The sequence below is a fragment of the Balaenoptera ricei genome, chromosome 9 (genome assembly GCF_028023285.1).
Source record: "Balaenoptera ricei isolate mBalRic1 chromosome 9, mBalRic1.hap2, whole genome shotgun sequence".
In the NCBI taxonomy this organism is placed as follows: domain Eukaryota; kingdom Metazoa; phylum Chordata; class Mammalia; order Artiodactyla; family Balaenopteridae; genus Balaenoptera; species Balaenoptera ricei.
This window is the reverse complement of record NC_082647.1, coordinates 25,332,500-25,347,291: the sequence shown is the minus strand read 5'-3', so window position 1 is coordinate 25,347,291 and position 14,792 is coordinate 25,332,500. Positions and strand designations below refer to the sequence as shown.

The 14,792-nt window shown below is 37.8% G+C and overlaps 1 protein-coding gene across 2 annotated transcripts in view; it reads right to left on the bottom strand.

The window, feature by feature from the left end:
* GRM8 (glutamate metabotropic receptor 8) overlaps positions 1 to 14,792 on the bottom strand; it is a 784,383-nt gene that overhangs the window by 443,818 nt on the left and 325,773 nt on the right. For both annotated transcript variants that reach the window (XM_059932657.1, XM_059932658.1), the window contains exons 3-5: positions 2,879 to 3,014; positions 2,260 to 2,414; positions 1,038 to 1,175 (exon numbers count right to left, since the gene is read on the bottom strand). In XM_059932657.1, the coding sequence (XP_059788640.1) occupies positions 1,038 to 1,175; positions 2,260 to 2,414; positions 2,879 to 3,014 (429 nt within the window). The remainder of the gene's footprint in view (positions 1 to 1,037; positions 1,176 to 2,259; positions 2,415 to 2,878; positions 3,015 to 14,792) is intronic.

The window sequence follows — 14,792 nt, the reverse complement described above, 5'->3', positions numbered from 1 at the left end:
TTCACTTACCCCAGCTCCTGGAAGTCACATCCCTCCACAGGGTGGCCCCTATTTTCACATCCCCATCCTCGCTCCATTTATATGGCTGCTCTAGCACTTATCAGATTACACCTCTTATTTGAACAGCTATTTCCAAAGGAAGTGAATCGAGGGCAAGGAGGTCATATCAAAATGTCGGGGCCAGGGGGTAAGCAAGGGAGGAGTGTCTGGTCATAAGATGCTCATTCAGTGTGAAGATTTTAGTGTAGAAGATTTATGCATCTTTGTTAAAATTACCCCTAACTTTTTATGTTCTTTTTAATCATGCTGTACATATTTCATTTTCTATGTGTTAGTTTCTAATATATATATTTATATATATATAAATGGATTAAAAATGTTGTTTATATTGACCTTGTATCTTGAATTGATCTCGCTAAATGTACTACTTAGTTCTAAGTCACTTTTAAAATTCCATAGATATTTCTACGTACACAATCATGTTTCTGCAAATAAAAAGTTTCATTCTAACACTCAAAAAATGCACATTTAATATCACTATTATTTTTCAGCACAAGATATAGAAAGTAGAGCATCAAAAAAAATCATAGCTGATAGAGCTGTGCAAGATATGGGGGACATGGATTGAAACAGTTGAAAAACACTATCTTAGAGCAATTTGTTATGATCTGTCATCCTCACTACATTTTGAGCTCCTGGCGAGCAAACTCATGTCTTGCTTATTTGTCAGTATCCCACCAAACCTAATAAAGTACTTTGCCTAAAGTAGGCACTCAATAGATGTTTTTTTAAATAGAATTAAAATATCCCAGTGTTGGACACATCCACATGTTCAGTAAATACTTGTCCGTTGACTGTAAGAACCAATGAGCACACCTAAGTCTGTTGAATGATCAATGTAAGCTCAGCCCCGCTGAGAAACTATAACAAGAGACGTGAGGAAGTAGAAGATACCGTCATCATTATCCACATAGAAAAACTTCATTTCTCAGGTAATGATAAAACGAATGCACCAAGGAAAACATTTAAGTGGTTACCTGTGCATTTCTTTACGTGACTGTTCCTTTTTCCGTGTGATCCTAACTTGCATCCAAAATTCTCCTCCCAGAATTCCGCAAACCATACATTTCTTCGATTATTGGCAAGAGTTCGGCTTCTAAAGTATCGATCAAACCCTATTTTAAAGAAGAAAGGTATGATTTTAATATTCGTCCAAAATCAAAACCAAATACCGTCAGAGCTTTTGAATAGATATTATATTATGTTGTGATCATTGCATGAAAAAATATATATAACAAATGGGGGAGGGCAGCCAATAACCCAGCAATAAGGCTTCGCTTGTGGCAAGAGTCAATGGGGATCAGTGGACAATATCTCCACTCCCATCATTCACCATTCAGGCACCTGACTCTAGGGACGCACACAGCAGGTAAGCCTGTTGGGTTCCATCCACACCACCTCTCTCTCTCCTCTATGTCTCCCAGTGGCAGCAAGCAGTGACCTCATGCTGAATATTCAAAACCAACTCAGACTTTTCTCATTCTCCTCTCTCTCCCCTAGCACGAGTCAGTGTTCCAAGCTTCCGTGCTTCTACTTGCCTCAAGGTTTATCTGTCCTGCATGTTCCATTTTCAGCTAATTCAATAAAGTAATCACTACTAATGTAATCTTCTGCAGTCATGGGTAATGGGCTAGAGTCATTCTGCTCAGGTAACCACCTCACTGAAGGGAGACCACCTGGAAATAATGCCTTACTACCAAGGATAATGGCAAAGGTAGGAATTTCAATCACTGTCGAGATCATTGGAAAAGATATTTGGGAGACAGAGTGCCTTTCAGAGTTGCTCCACATCTTTGCTGTTGCATTTATTTACCCATAGAGCCAGGCCAGCATCATGTCTTCATTTGCTATAAAGCAAGCACTCTCCTTCCAACAATGCTATAACCATTGTATACACCCATGGAAATATGCAAACTTAGAGGGCAACTACTAACATCATGGAGATATCCAAGACCAACAATAGTGCCCCCTAAAAAAATATCTAGTGGGTACTCTTTTCTAATAAAAAAAAAATATATATATATATATATACAATATGTTGAGTTAAATAGTTACTGTCTTGACCATTCTGCCATCAGCCCTAAAAATTCTATCGAGTCATTAATAATGGATTCATTTCATCGAATGCTGATACCCTGATTTTGCTTTTGAGTTTAGATTCAGTTGGAATGAAGCAAATTCTCTACAGTGCATCCTTACCATCAATTGATGCTCTTTTGGGCAAAATTGTCACAGCCCCTTCTGCAATCTCCTCCTGCTGATAAACGGGTGCTATTTTGGATCCCCAACTATCTGAGCCAATCCAGAGAAAATGCCCACTTTGGTTTAATTTTTTCGCTGCTTCCAATATCCTCCTATTGGAATAAAAAGAAATAAAACATACCACATTTACCAAGAAACTCTACACTTGTGAATGTTACAAGACCAGCTATATCAAGTCATAAACACTCAGTAGGTCACCATTAAACAACCAATCATTCTAACTGCCTGAGTCTTATCATCTCCTAAAGGGAATATATTGGAGACTTTAACTCCAGCACCTGATAATTAGCCTTATCCTTAACCTCACTCACATCATTTTGTTTATCATCGTTATTTGTTTCATGTCTTTCAGTCCCCAGGTTTTACTTGATAAACAGATTGGACTGAGAAACTAGAAGGCTGTTGTCTCTATGTAGCAGAAGGCAGTCTGTAATTGCATGAGAATGTTGCAATTCCTATGAAATCTCACAAGATTTTACATTGAACATGAAATATGTTAGAAAAAGGATGTGGGCTGAAAATCGGATGCTGCATGAGGAAGAAAAGCAATCAGCACCTGATGTCATCTTCATTAGCAAACATAATCACTGCCCGAGCATTAGGTGTTTCTAGCAGACGCTTGATTATTTTTTCAAATTCTCCAGGTCTTGGTTCACGTGGGATTTTCTGTGATTGAGCAATGCAAACACCACCTATTTAAAAAAAAAAAGAAAGAAACAGAGAAAGTGATTAGGAAAAGACATTTACTTAACACACTTAATGAGGTTAGTTACTTTATAAAAACACATGACTCAGTAAAGGATATTGTTTCTCAAAATATCTGTCATTCTCACCTATTAAAAGCAATCACTTTTTTGCATTATATGTATCAAATAAATGACATCAATAACTTAATCATACATCAGAGTTTTTTTCCAAGTTTAAACATTATTTTTGTGGATGTCTTTAAAAAAACCAAAGTGTACAAAATGTGGGACAAGAGAGAAAGAGTGGAAAGAAGGCTCTTTTAATTCATTTAACCTAAGTCCAAGGATAAGTGTCTGGATTAATAAAAGGTATGAGTATGTCTTATAGGTGAGACCACCTGTGAGGAAGGAAGGTCCTTTTGCTAATTTTATTTATTAGTAGACTTCCTTTAAGGTTAATTTCCTTTTTTTAGCTCATAGTATTGCAGCAAGATTCTTATGCAGCACCACAATATGTTACGAGACAAGTGGTCTTCAAGACTGAGACACTAGCCAAGTTTCAAAGACACAAACCCTCAGTTGACATATGTCTCCACCATGAAAATCAAAATGGCAGAAATCCCATCCCATTCACATGGAAAAAGAAAAGAACTCTTCTTTTGGCCTCTCCTTTTAAAGCAACAAGAAGCCAAAAAGAAAAGTTTAGGAAAGATCTCTGCCCCCTGCGGATGGGCTGGGCTAGGAGGAGAAGAAGGAGGTTTCCTTGGTTGCAGTGGTACAGTTATAACAGTTATAACATATTCTAATACTAGGAGAAAAAGCAATATTAGCAAGATGTTTCAATAGCATTATGGTTTAAGCAGGCTTTTTGAGTCGCTTGACAAGAAAATCATCATTTATTTATAGCATTGCTTCAGTAGGCAAAGGCAGTTTTTCTTCTAAACAGTTGACAATGCATTCAGTCACCCAAACATTACTGGATGCCATTATATTCTATGCATTGGGCTGGACACTGGGAATGCGTAGTCTAATCCAGCAGTTACCAGCTAGTCTGGGAGAGGGGCATTCCAATAAATTATCATGGAACATGTAATAAATTTTAGAATGAAGAGAGTATACCACACTTTGGGAGCACAGAGGAAGGAGTAATTCAAGTGCTTGAGAGAGCTGGATTTTAAAGGGCAAATATACATAAACATAGGGACAAAAATGGGATATTTCTGGTAGAAGCCAAGGTATGAAAGAACCTTACTTGATCGTGACCTATGGTCGAGAATGGCTGGGGCTGAGGTTGGAAAGAATGGACAAGTCCAGCTTGACAATGACTTTGTCAGACATGCCAAATAATTTAGATTTTATCTTGAAAAGGATGGGAACCCACTGAAAGTTCACGAGCAGGAGAATTACATGTTGAGCTGTATGCTTTAGGAAGAAACCTCAGGTAGCCAAACAAAGAAGAACCATGTGGTAGCCAGACAATGGGTGTCCAGTGTGTTGTGATCAGATTTAACATACGTGACAATACTGTATGATTGACAGTGCTAGAGTACTGAAGGTTATTTTTTGTATAAGTTAGAGCACTGCCAAAGTTATCCCTGCAATAGCAATACCCTCAGTAAACCTACACTATGCTCTTCAGGGGTGGGAATTGCCCATAATCCACAGACAGAGCCTGTAGTTAGTTAGTCTACTGATATGCCATGAATAGTTGTGATGATTGATTCATTCCTTCAGCAAATATTTATGGTGTGCCCACTATCTGCCAGATACCGTGTGGGGCATATGGATTTACAGTGGTGAATAAAATAGACATGGCCCTTGCCTTCACAGGTTTAGAGATGTTATGGGTAAAACAGGCTTAATGCAAAACAAACCCACAAAATAAGTATATAAGTATAAGTTATGGCAAGTCCTATGAGGAAGAGCAAGGACATTTAATTTAGATTGAGGAATGTTTGGGAAAAGTGTCCCTAAAGTTGGTATCACTTGGTTAAGGTCAGAAAGAAGAGAGAATGGGAGAGCATCACATGGGAAAGTGCAGGAAAGAGCCAGTGGAGTTAATGAGTGAAGGGGAGAGAAGTGTGAGACAAAAATGAGAGGTAATTTGGGGGCCAAATCATGCATGGCATGCAGGGCCTGCAGAAGATTATGTGTAATTAAAGTGCCTGACATTTAGTAGCCCATAGGGATATGTCTTGTCTATGACTGCTGCATTTCATGGAAGAAAAATGAATGAGGACCATTGAATGATGTAAGAGGGCAACCTGGAGTGAAAAGAACAGGAGGCCATGAACCCAGTTAGGAGGTTATCAGAACAGGCAATGGGAAATGATGACTAGGGTAATGTTGCTGGTACTGAGGAGGGGCAGGTGGACCTGTGAGAACTGGAGTTAGAATCAGTAGGGCTTTGTAATATTTTTCCCACCTTTATTGAGACATGACTGACAAATAAAAACTGTATATATTTAGGTTGTACTGATTGGATCTAAGTAGTGAGGTAGGGGGAAACCATTAAGCATGATTCTAAGGTTTTGGCCTTGGTGATCAGTTTGTGTGATGACACCATTAAACAAGTAGGAAACACAGGAGGGTGAACAGGTTTGGAGAGGAGGAAAGAATGATTTTGATTTAGGATGAGTTGTTTTCAGAGTACCCATGGAACATCAAACTGAAAAAAAGTGAATCTGGAGCTAAGGAGAGAGAAGGGAGTTGTAATCACAATGTTGCCTGATGCAGATACAGTAAGAAGTTGAAGTGTTGGGAATGAAGAGATCACTCAAAGAGAATATTGAAATCAACAACAGGAAAAGGTGAGTGACAGAGCTCTCTGAAAACCCACCAGCTTGGGGAAGGGAGCTAGTGAAAGAGACTGGACAAAAGTGATTACATAGTTTGAGGAGAAAACTTTGGGGACAAAGTCTTAAGTTGAAGACTATGCATAATGTGTTTAAAAATCAGACAAACAAACAAAAAACTGTGGTGAGTGGAAGCATTAGGTAACCATAGAAATGCAAGACCCAAACTGTAACACTCTCTGGGGAACAACAGCTGTTTCAAAATATGACTGCTCTTTTAAGAAAATTGCTCTGATTACTTAAGGATCCTATTAAAGACATGCCATATCCGAAATATCATTCTGAGATTAATCCTGACTCCATAGCCAGAAGAAATGAAGGCCAGAAAATTTTTATTATGACTATTTCAGATGAGGCAAACAGGCAATCCAGACATATGGTTTAGTCTGAATTCATTGATGTATTCATTTACTACAGATCTAGTGAACATTTTTGTTTGTAAAAAGCTGAGTTGGGTTGGAATTTTACATAGTCTATTCATATGTTTTTATTTCTTTACCTCACTTTTTATTTGTCAGCCGGGTCAATTGGTATTTTCCTGGAAAGAGGGACTGAACAATTAATTTATTTCAGCTGAGCAAATCCTTATGCAGATCCTGCACCACATGGCATTGTGCTGTTTGGTGCCTTATGGATATTTTATTAAATTGTAGAGTATGTTACTCTCAAGTAATTGGAGTTAGAAGATTAGGATTTTTTTCTTAGCCTTGAAACTCATTCACAATTTCCATCTTCACATCAGTCAAAAAGCCACACTCATAAGCACATATCGTCTACTACATTTCCGGAGCTACAGACATTCTGTCTCCCATTCTGTCCACAAAAGTCTTATAACTGAATGACAAGATGTACACATAAGAAAAGCCAGATAAGAATGTAAAATGATGGACTGCTAAAAAATAATAGCAGAAGATCAAATCAACTGCAGTAATAAATGACAAGTCCCCCCCCCACCCCACCGCCAAATAGTCCAATGACTTCATAAGAAGAAGAGGTCGTTATATACTGTTAGAGTTGGGGTAAAGTACCAATGAAATTTAGTCAAACATTCAGCCTTTATCAAAGACGTGCTTTCCTTCAATACTCATTATATGTTGTTTCAATTTTTAAAGAGACTCTCTGACTTGATTTAGACTCCTGGGGTGGGAGGAGGAAGAGGAACTGCTCTCCATCAAAGCACGTGTCTATTGCATCTATTTCTTCATACCTCACTCTGGAAGAGTACTGATTGAATACAATTCAAGGAACACTAACTTTCTTATTCTACAGCTGTCCCCAGTTCTGCAAGAAATAATTTTGAAAGCTTAGCACTTAGGAAAGGAATGTTGTACGGAGGAATTTATAATTGGCTGTTTTCTAGAATCTTCTGTCTGACTTCCTCATTTGTGTCAACGTTTTCCTTTTGATTATTTAGTGATAATTAAAAGATCATTTGTTGAACGGAACATTTTACATTCACTCTACAACACACGTGATCACTCCTTCCCAGTCTCATTCACTCTTACCTCCTTAGTCGTAGCGAAAGCGCTCTAAGATTGGCATTATCACCACATTTCTGATGAGGAAACTGAGAAACAGGGGTGTCAACAGCTGGCAAGAGGTTGGAACCCAGGTTCAAAGTCAGATCTGACTCCAAAACTAGACTTTTTCCATCATCTTTTCCATCACTTGCCCAACTGACCGGTGTCTCAAGTTGGTTCACAATTTCTGTCAAGTTCTAAGTAAATCAAATCGAGTCTCTGGTCATATAACTTGTTAGATCTGCATGACAGAATGGTTTTGATACATAAACAAATCAACAAAGTTACCATTTTATCAATGGTTAAGGTTACTGGTAAAAAAGTGATTGGTCAAAATTGTTGGTTAACCGTAAGAGATTGCTTATAATTGACCCTAATAAGAATGTGATATAGTCAGTCAACTATTATTAAATTATTTCTTATGAATGCACTTGCAAATAATAGCAATGAAAAAAACCAAATAACCAGTTTTTTTGTTTCTCTCTTAAAGACGATAGAAACATGTTAACTCTTAAAAGTGCCGGGATCCCAATTCCAATTCTTAGGGAGTGAGGAATTTCCCCACCGTCACCAGGCAATCCTCTGACAAAAACTGGGTGCCCTACAATTCAACTCATTTCTGATACTATCTACCTGGATATTGTCAGATTCCACAGGTTAAGGGTTCAAGCCCTACAAGACTGTCTGCCCAGCCCCCGCCCCACTTCAGATGTCAGTCACAAGCCCTGCTTGTTACCTGTGCTTCTGACCAACTGGTTATAGATCAGAGGTTCCCAAAATCTCCTCCTTGGGTTCAATTAATTTGCTAGAGAGGCTCACAGAACTCAGAGAAACATTGTACTTACTAGATCACTGGTTTATTATAAAAGAATATAACTCAGGAACAGCCAAATAAGAGATGTACAGGGCAAGGTATGCGGAAAGGGCACGGAGCTTCCATGCTCTCTCTGAATCTCCAAGTGTTCACCAACCCTGAAGCTCTCCACACCCCATCCTTTACAGTTTTGATGGAGGCTTCATTACATAGGCATGATTGAAATGGCCACTGGTGGTTGAACTCAATTTCCAGCCCCTCTCCCCTCCCTGCAGGTTGGGGGGGTGAGACTGAAAGTTCTAACCCTCTAATCCTGTGGTTGGTCTTCCTGACAACCAGCCCCAACCTTAGGTTACCTACAGGCTTTCCCAAAGTCATCCATTAGCATAACAAAAGACAACTTTTTCACTCTCATCACTTAGGAAATTCCAAGGATTTTAGGAGCTCTGTGCCAAAAACTGGATAAAGACTAAATATACGTATTTCTTATTATACATCACAATATCACAACTCTATGCTTTACTCTTTTTTTTTTTTTAACATCTTTATTGGAGCATAATTGCTTTACAACAAATGCTGGAGAGGGTGTGGAGAAAAGGGAACCCTCTTGCACTGTTGGTGGGAATGTAAATTGATACAGCCACTATGGAGAACAGTATGGAGGTTCCTTAAGAGACTAAAAATAGAACTACCATACGACCCAGCAATCCCACTACTGGGCATAGACCCTGAGAAAACCATAATTCAAAAAGAGTCATGTACCACAATGTTCATTGCAGCACTGTTTACAATAGCCAGGACATGGAAGCAACCTAATTACTCTTGACATCATTTCTTTCCACCTCTCTGGAGACATAAGTAAAATAACAATTTGGCCCTAATGTAATTGGTCCTTTAGTGATAGTTCAGTAAAATTTGTTCTAAGGTTTGAACAAGTGTAATCACGCCTTTTGTAACAGTATTTTCACCTCCTTATGTGGGGTACAACTGGGATTTAGCAGCAAACTATACAGTGTGATGAAAGTTTGCCTCTTTGTCAGCTTCAAGTGCACTTTGCGAAAGAGAAGATTTACCTCACACATCGCAGTGAAGAAAAAGTGTTATCTTGAACAACATGCGTTAAAAGAGCAAAACTGCACTCAAATCTGTGCTCATTCCCCCCCCCCCACCACCAAACCTGTTATGCTTTTTCCTCTATCAAATGCCAAGTCACCCTTAAAAAATCTGAAAAGCAATGAAATGAGGGAATGAAAGTCCTGGTACAGAAGGGGCATGAGCGCCTTGCTACTCCCCTCTTTGTCCCCTAAGAGTGGCAATAGGGACAATCCAGTAGGGAGAGGACTGGCTCAGAGAGCCCCTTTCCTGCCAGTCTCCGTGTGACTCAGAGATGCTCGTGCTTGGAAGGCAGATTGGGCTGGGACAGGTTCACAGGGTCAGTTTCCTACATACTAGGCTTTCTAACATGGCCTCATTTCATCACAGATCCACTCAGAGGCACAGAGTGGTATGAGGGTTATGAATGTTGTCTCTGGGGCTAGACTTCCTCGCTCCAAATCCTGGCCCTTCTCTGACTAGCTGTGATGCTGGGTAAGTTGTGTGACTTCTCTGTGCCTCTGTCCCTCAGTCTAAAGATTGAGAGAATGCTAGTATCTTCCAAATGGGTTACTGTGAAAAGATTAAATAATCACTCAACAGATTAATTTGTTTTCTCAGAAAACACGTTCATTGTAAATTGCTTAAAATAAAAATTGACACACCCCAAACAGAAACAGTAACTCACTTCCATGAAGCAATACTTACCTATAACATTAATTCTAGACTCCTCAAATTTCATTCCCCAAATGTACAGAGAATAACAACTCTTACTAGCAAGTCCAGTCAACGGGGATGCTAAGTACAAAAGGTTCTACGTTAGAAGGGAAACTTGTGCCCATCACCACTAGAACTAAACGTCTAATGTGTTGCCTCTTCCCCCTCCTGAAAACTGGAAATGGCTAAGGAGACATGGGTACAGTAGATGGGAAAAATTCAGGAAAAGAAAGGATGAGGAAGAAGAAGAAGGGGGGTGGGGAGAGGGTGAGAAGGGAAATGACATGACTCGGGGGAAGAAAAAGAAGAGGGAAAAGAACAAGAGTAGAGAGAGGAGAGACTAGAGGGCAGACCATCCACACCAGAAGTATCTTTGGAGCTGGGCAAAAAATCCATTCTCTTTAGGGTCGAAACAGCAAATGTGGAGTTAGGAACATTTGGAGAAGGAGCACTTGATGAGGTTTAAATAAATTTTACTACTGTGTTGTGTGCATTTGTATTTACGTGAATTATTTTCTGTGTACTATTTTTGGAGTGTTTTGGGATTTTTATTTTGTTTTGTCTGTTTTTTTTTTTTTTTTTTTTTGCTATTTCAAAGTGGATTCCCAGACACTGGGGCCAAAAGTATGACAGGAAGGTTTTGAAAGATAAAACTAACTCCCTGTAAATGCTCAAATGCTCAATATGAATAAACTCTCTAAGAAAAGAGAAATTTCATATTTTCTAGCCCATTGCTTGGAAAAACCATCATACCAATGACCACTAGAATCAAAGTGAGCACTGGTTAAATTTCTTACCCTTCTGGATTAGGAAAAAAACAGTACTGGACTTTGGATTAAGCTCATTACAGTTACAGATGAGAAATTAGTAATTCAGTTACAGATGAGGAATTCATTACAGAATCATGCCTATTAAATGAGTGAGAGGGAGAGCAGACAATCGTGGCATCCGCCCTTCTTCAATCATTCAACAAATATTTATTGAGCACTGTTACAGGTCAGATACTTTTTAGACACAGAGTATACAGCAGTGAATAATATAGAGAAGGTCTCTGACGTCACAGAGCTCACATCTCAGTAAATCCCTAGGGTCTTGTGAAGCCTGATACCTGTGGGCATTCATTGGATGTGTGATAAATAAGTGAATAAACAAGAAATTCTTATTTCATGATGTAGTAGAATGATCTAATAAAGAGATAATAAGCATATCCATGTATTAAAAATACCATCATTCAGAAAAAGGCAAAGCATCTCTGCATCTATGTCATATATGTATGTAACATAAAGTCATTTCCAAATACCTTCTGCAAATAGGACACTCTCAATAGTATCTCAACAGCAGCTATCAGAGCCTGCAAACTATGAACATTCTTCTACACAAGTAATATCTTAGTCTACTTACCAGCATTACCTGAATTCTGCTATATATTGGCTTTCAGTGCAGCATTTTAACAGATACTCAAAGGGGGCTGACATTCTTGATTTAAAGAAGAAGGAACTAATAGCTGAAAGATCATTATTGTTTTAGCTATATAACTCTTCAGAGCAAGGCTTGTACCACAACCAACGTACAATAGTGACTAAGCTAAGAAGTGGACTTCAGAGAACAAAAATAAAGCACCAAAAGCATTTAAAAACTCCATCTTTCAAGCAAATGCAAGTACTTGTAGTATTTCTGTAGGTAGTTCACAATAATTTTCCACGGCAAGATTTGATCTATGTGTTTGAGGCATATAAAAGTTAAAAATATAGTTATATATTTAACTCTTTGGATTCAAATAGAACTAAAAAGAGAGAAGAGTAAAATGGCCTGTTTTTGATAGCAAGCCATTGTACAGTTAGTTATTTAAAGAACTCTTTTTAAAAAAAATTTTAACAGTTTTATTGAAGTGTAATTGATATATCAAAAAAAGCTACATATGTTTAATGCATACAATTTGATGAGTCTGGACATATGCATACACCTATGATACTATCATCACAATCAAGGTAACAAACATATCCATCATTTCCAAGTTTCCTTGTGTCTCATGTCCCCTTTGTGTGTGTGTGTGTGGTAAGAACACTTAACATGAGATCTATCCTCTTAACAAAATTTCAAGTGAATACCATGCTGTTAACTATAGGCACTACTTTGTACAGCAGCTCTCTAAACCTTATTCCTCTTGCATAACTGGAACTTTACCCCCATTGAACAACAACTTCCCATTTCCCCTTCCTCCCAGCCCCTGGTAACCACCATTCTCTCTGCTTCTATGGTTTGACTACTTTAAACTCCTCACATAAGTAGAACCATACAGCATCTGTCCTTCTGAGATTGGCATATTTTACTTAGCATAACATCCTCCAGATCTGTCCATGTTGTCTCAAATAGTAGGATTTCCTTCTTTGTTAAGGCTGAATAATATTCCATTTTATGTGTATTCCACATTTTCTTTATCCATTCATCTGTCAATAGACATTTGGGTTGCTTCCATATCTTGGCTATTGTGAATAATGCTTCAAAGAACACAGGAATGCCGATAACTCTTCCAGATCCTGTTTCAATTCTTTTGGTTAAGTACCCAGTCATGAGATTGCTGGATTATATGGTAGTCCTCTTTTTAATTTGTTTGAGGAAGCTCTACTATTTGCCATAGTGGTTGTACCATTTTACATTCCCACTAACAGTGTACAAGGGTTCCATTTTCCCCACATCCTTGACAACAGTTGTTATATTTTGTTGTATGTTTGTTTGATAATTGTCATCTTAACATGTGCAAAGTGATATCTCATTGTAGTTTTGATTTGAATTTCCCTGATGATTAGTGATATTGAGTAACTCTTCATATACATAGTGGCCACTTGTATGTTTTCTTGGGAGAAATACCTAAGTCCTTTGACCATTTTTATTTATTTATTTTTAAATTTTATTATAGTTTATTTACAATGTAGTGTTTTTGACCATTTTTAAATTGAGTCACTTGGGTTTTTGCTATTGCACTGTAGGAGTTTAAGGACTCTTGTTAAAATAAATTTTACACTAGATTTTACTCAAAATAGAAGGCAGTTAGTAACTTGAGATGCAAGACTCCCCATACACAAAAGAAATTAACTCTATTACGTTTTCCTTAACTAAAAACACATTTAGAACAAATAGAAAATAATAATAATAATAATAATAGTGTATTGAATACTAGTTCACCATGCTTTAATATCTCATTTCACCCTCATAATATCTCAGTGCTACTGAATATGTAGGGTAAACATCATAAACTTGAGGAAACTGTCCCTGAGGTCACACAGCTAGGAAGGAGTCAAGTGCAGACCTTGTGACCCTTATCCTAGTAGCCAAGTATATTCATTGTACTACTATCTCTCATAATTGTCCCCTTGATCATTAAAACTCCTCAATATAAATAATTAAACAGCATCAACAGGTAAGGTAGTAGGACCAAAATGTGAACTCCAAAGTTTTATACCATCAAGACTGAAAAACTTAGGAAAATGGATTTTGGTCTGGTTCAGGTTGGACAAAAATCTCATTCATTAACATCCTCTCAAAAGAGCGTCCTGCAGACTTCTCTCTACATGAACCCAGGCATGCCCACCAACACTCGCGGAGCATTAGCTGTGTGCTTACTATATGCTGAGTGCTCTGTTGAAATCTGGAGATACAAAAATGAGTAAGAAGCCACAGTCCCTGGTCTTGAGGCACTCACAGTAAATAACACAATATTTAAACAGTATTACAATTTCATGTGAGAAATGCTACAATGCAGGGTAGCCTAGGGGTATGGGACCAAGAAAACAGAATCGAGTTAACTATGAATAAGATTCACCAGCTCCTGCCAGTGACCGTAGTAATACATGGTCAAAGAAGCATAAAAAGTAGCTGTATGGTACATTCATACACACCAGGATCAACAAAGTCAGAAATCATTTCAGAAGTAAGCTTATGATTGATTTAGCCAGCCAGAAACCAGCAAAATCTATTTCTAATGGAAACTACCTGTCATCAGACATATCCAGTATTTCCAGTGAAAATGTGATTGTCATTAATAATTTAAATACGATGTAATAAATACCTTGCGTTTATGTACAAGGGGGATTTAATTTTACTTTTCCACAATAAGAAACAGACCACTCATCTTGAAGTGGAAGGAATACAGAGAAAAAAATTTGAATAACCATTAAAACGGCCATTTGAAAGGATTAGAACAAAGCATCAGTTCTAAGAACCAAGGATTTTAGTTGGGTTCAATGCATTTTAATCACAACTAATCAAACAGTTTATACACGGTTTTGTTTATTTCAATGTTAAAACATGTCAGAACTTGCAAGAATAGTTTTTTAAAAGTTTGTTCCTATTATTGCGAACTGTGAATGCACAAGCCAAGGCAAAATCTGCATCATTTAGAGATTCACTATCCAACATTCTTTTACTGAAACCAAGAAACGTCTATACCCTCAGTGTTATAGGAACAGAGCAGGTATGTTATGACATTTTGCATTAAATTATATCATTTATCTAAGGGGGATCTTAGAAAAGAACATTAAGCTTTCAATAATCCCAACATCATTCAAGCACAAAAATGAAAACTGCAGATCAGAACTGCAAATGACAAAAGGATAACCATTTGTTACCTCATAAATTTCTATGGTATAATTTCTACAATTTCCATTCATGCCGTGACTCCCAGATAAAACTCATTCTCTTTACAAATGCGTTATATCTTAACAATATACTATAGCAAGTGAATATCTATAAAATGAAAAGCAGTTCGGCTTGTGGGAAAAAAATCCTG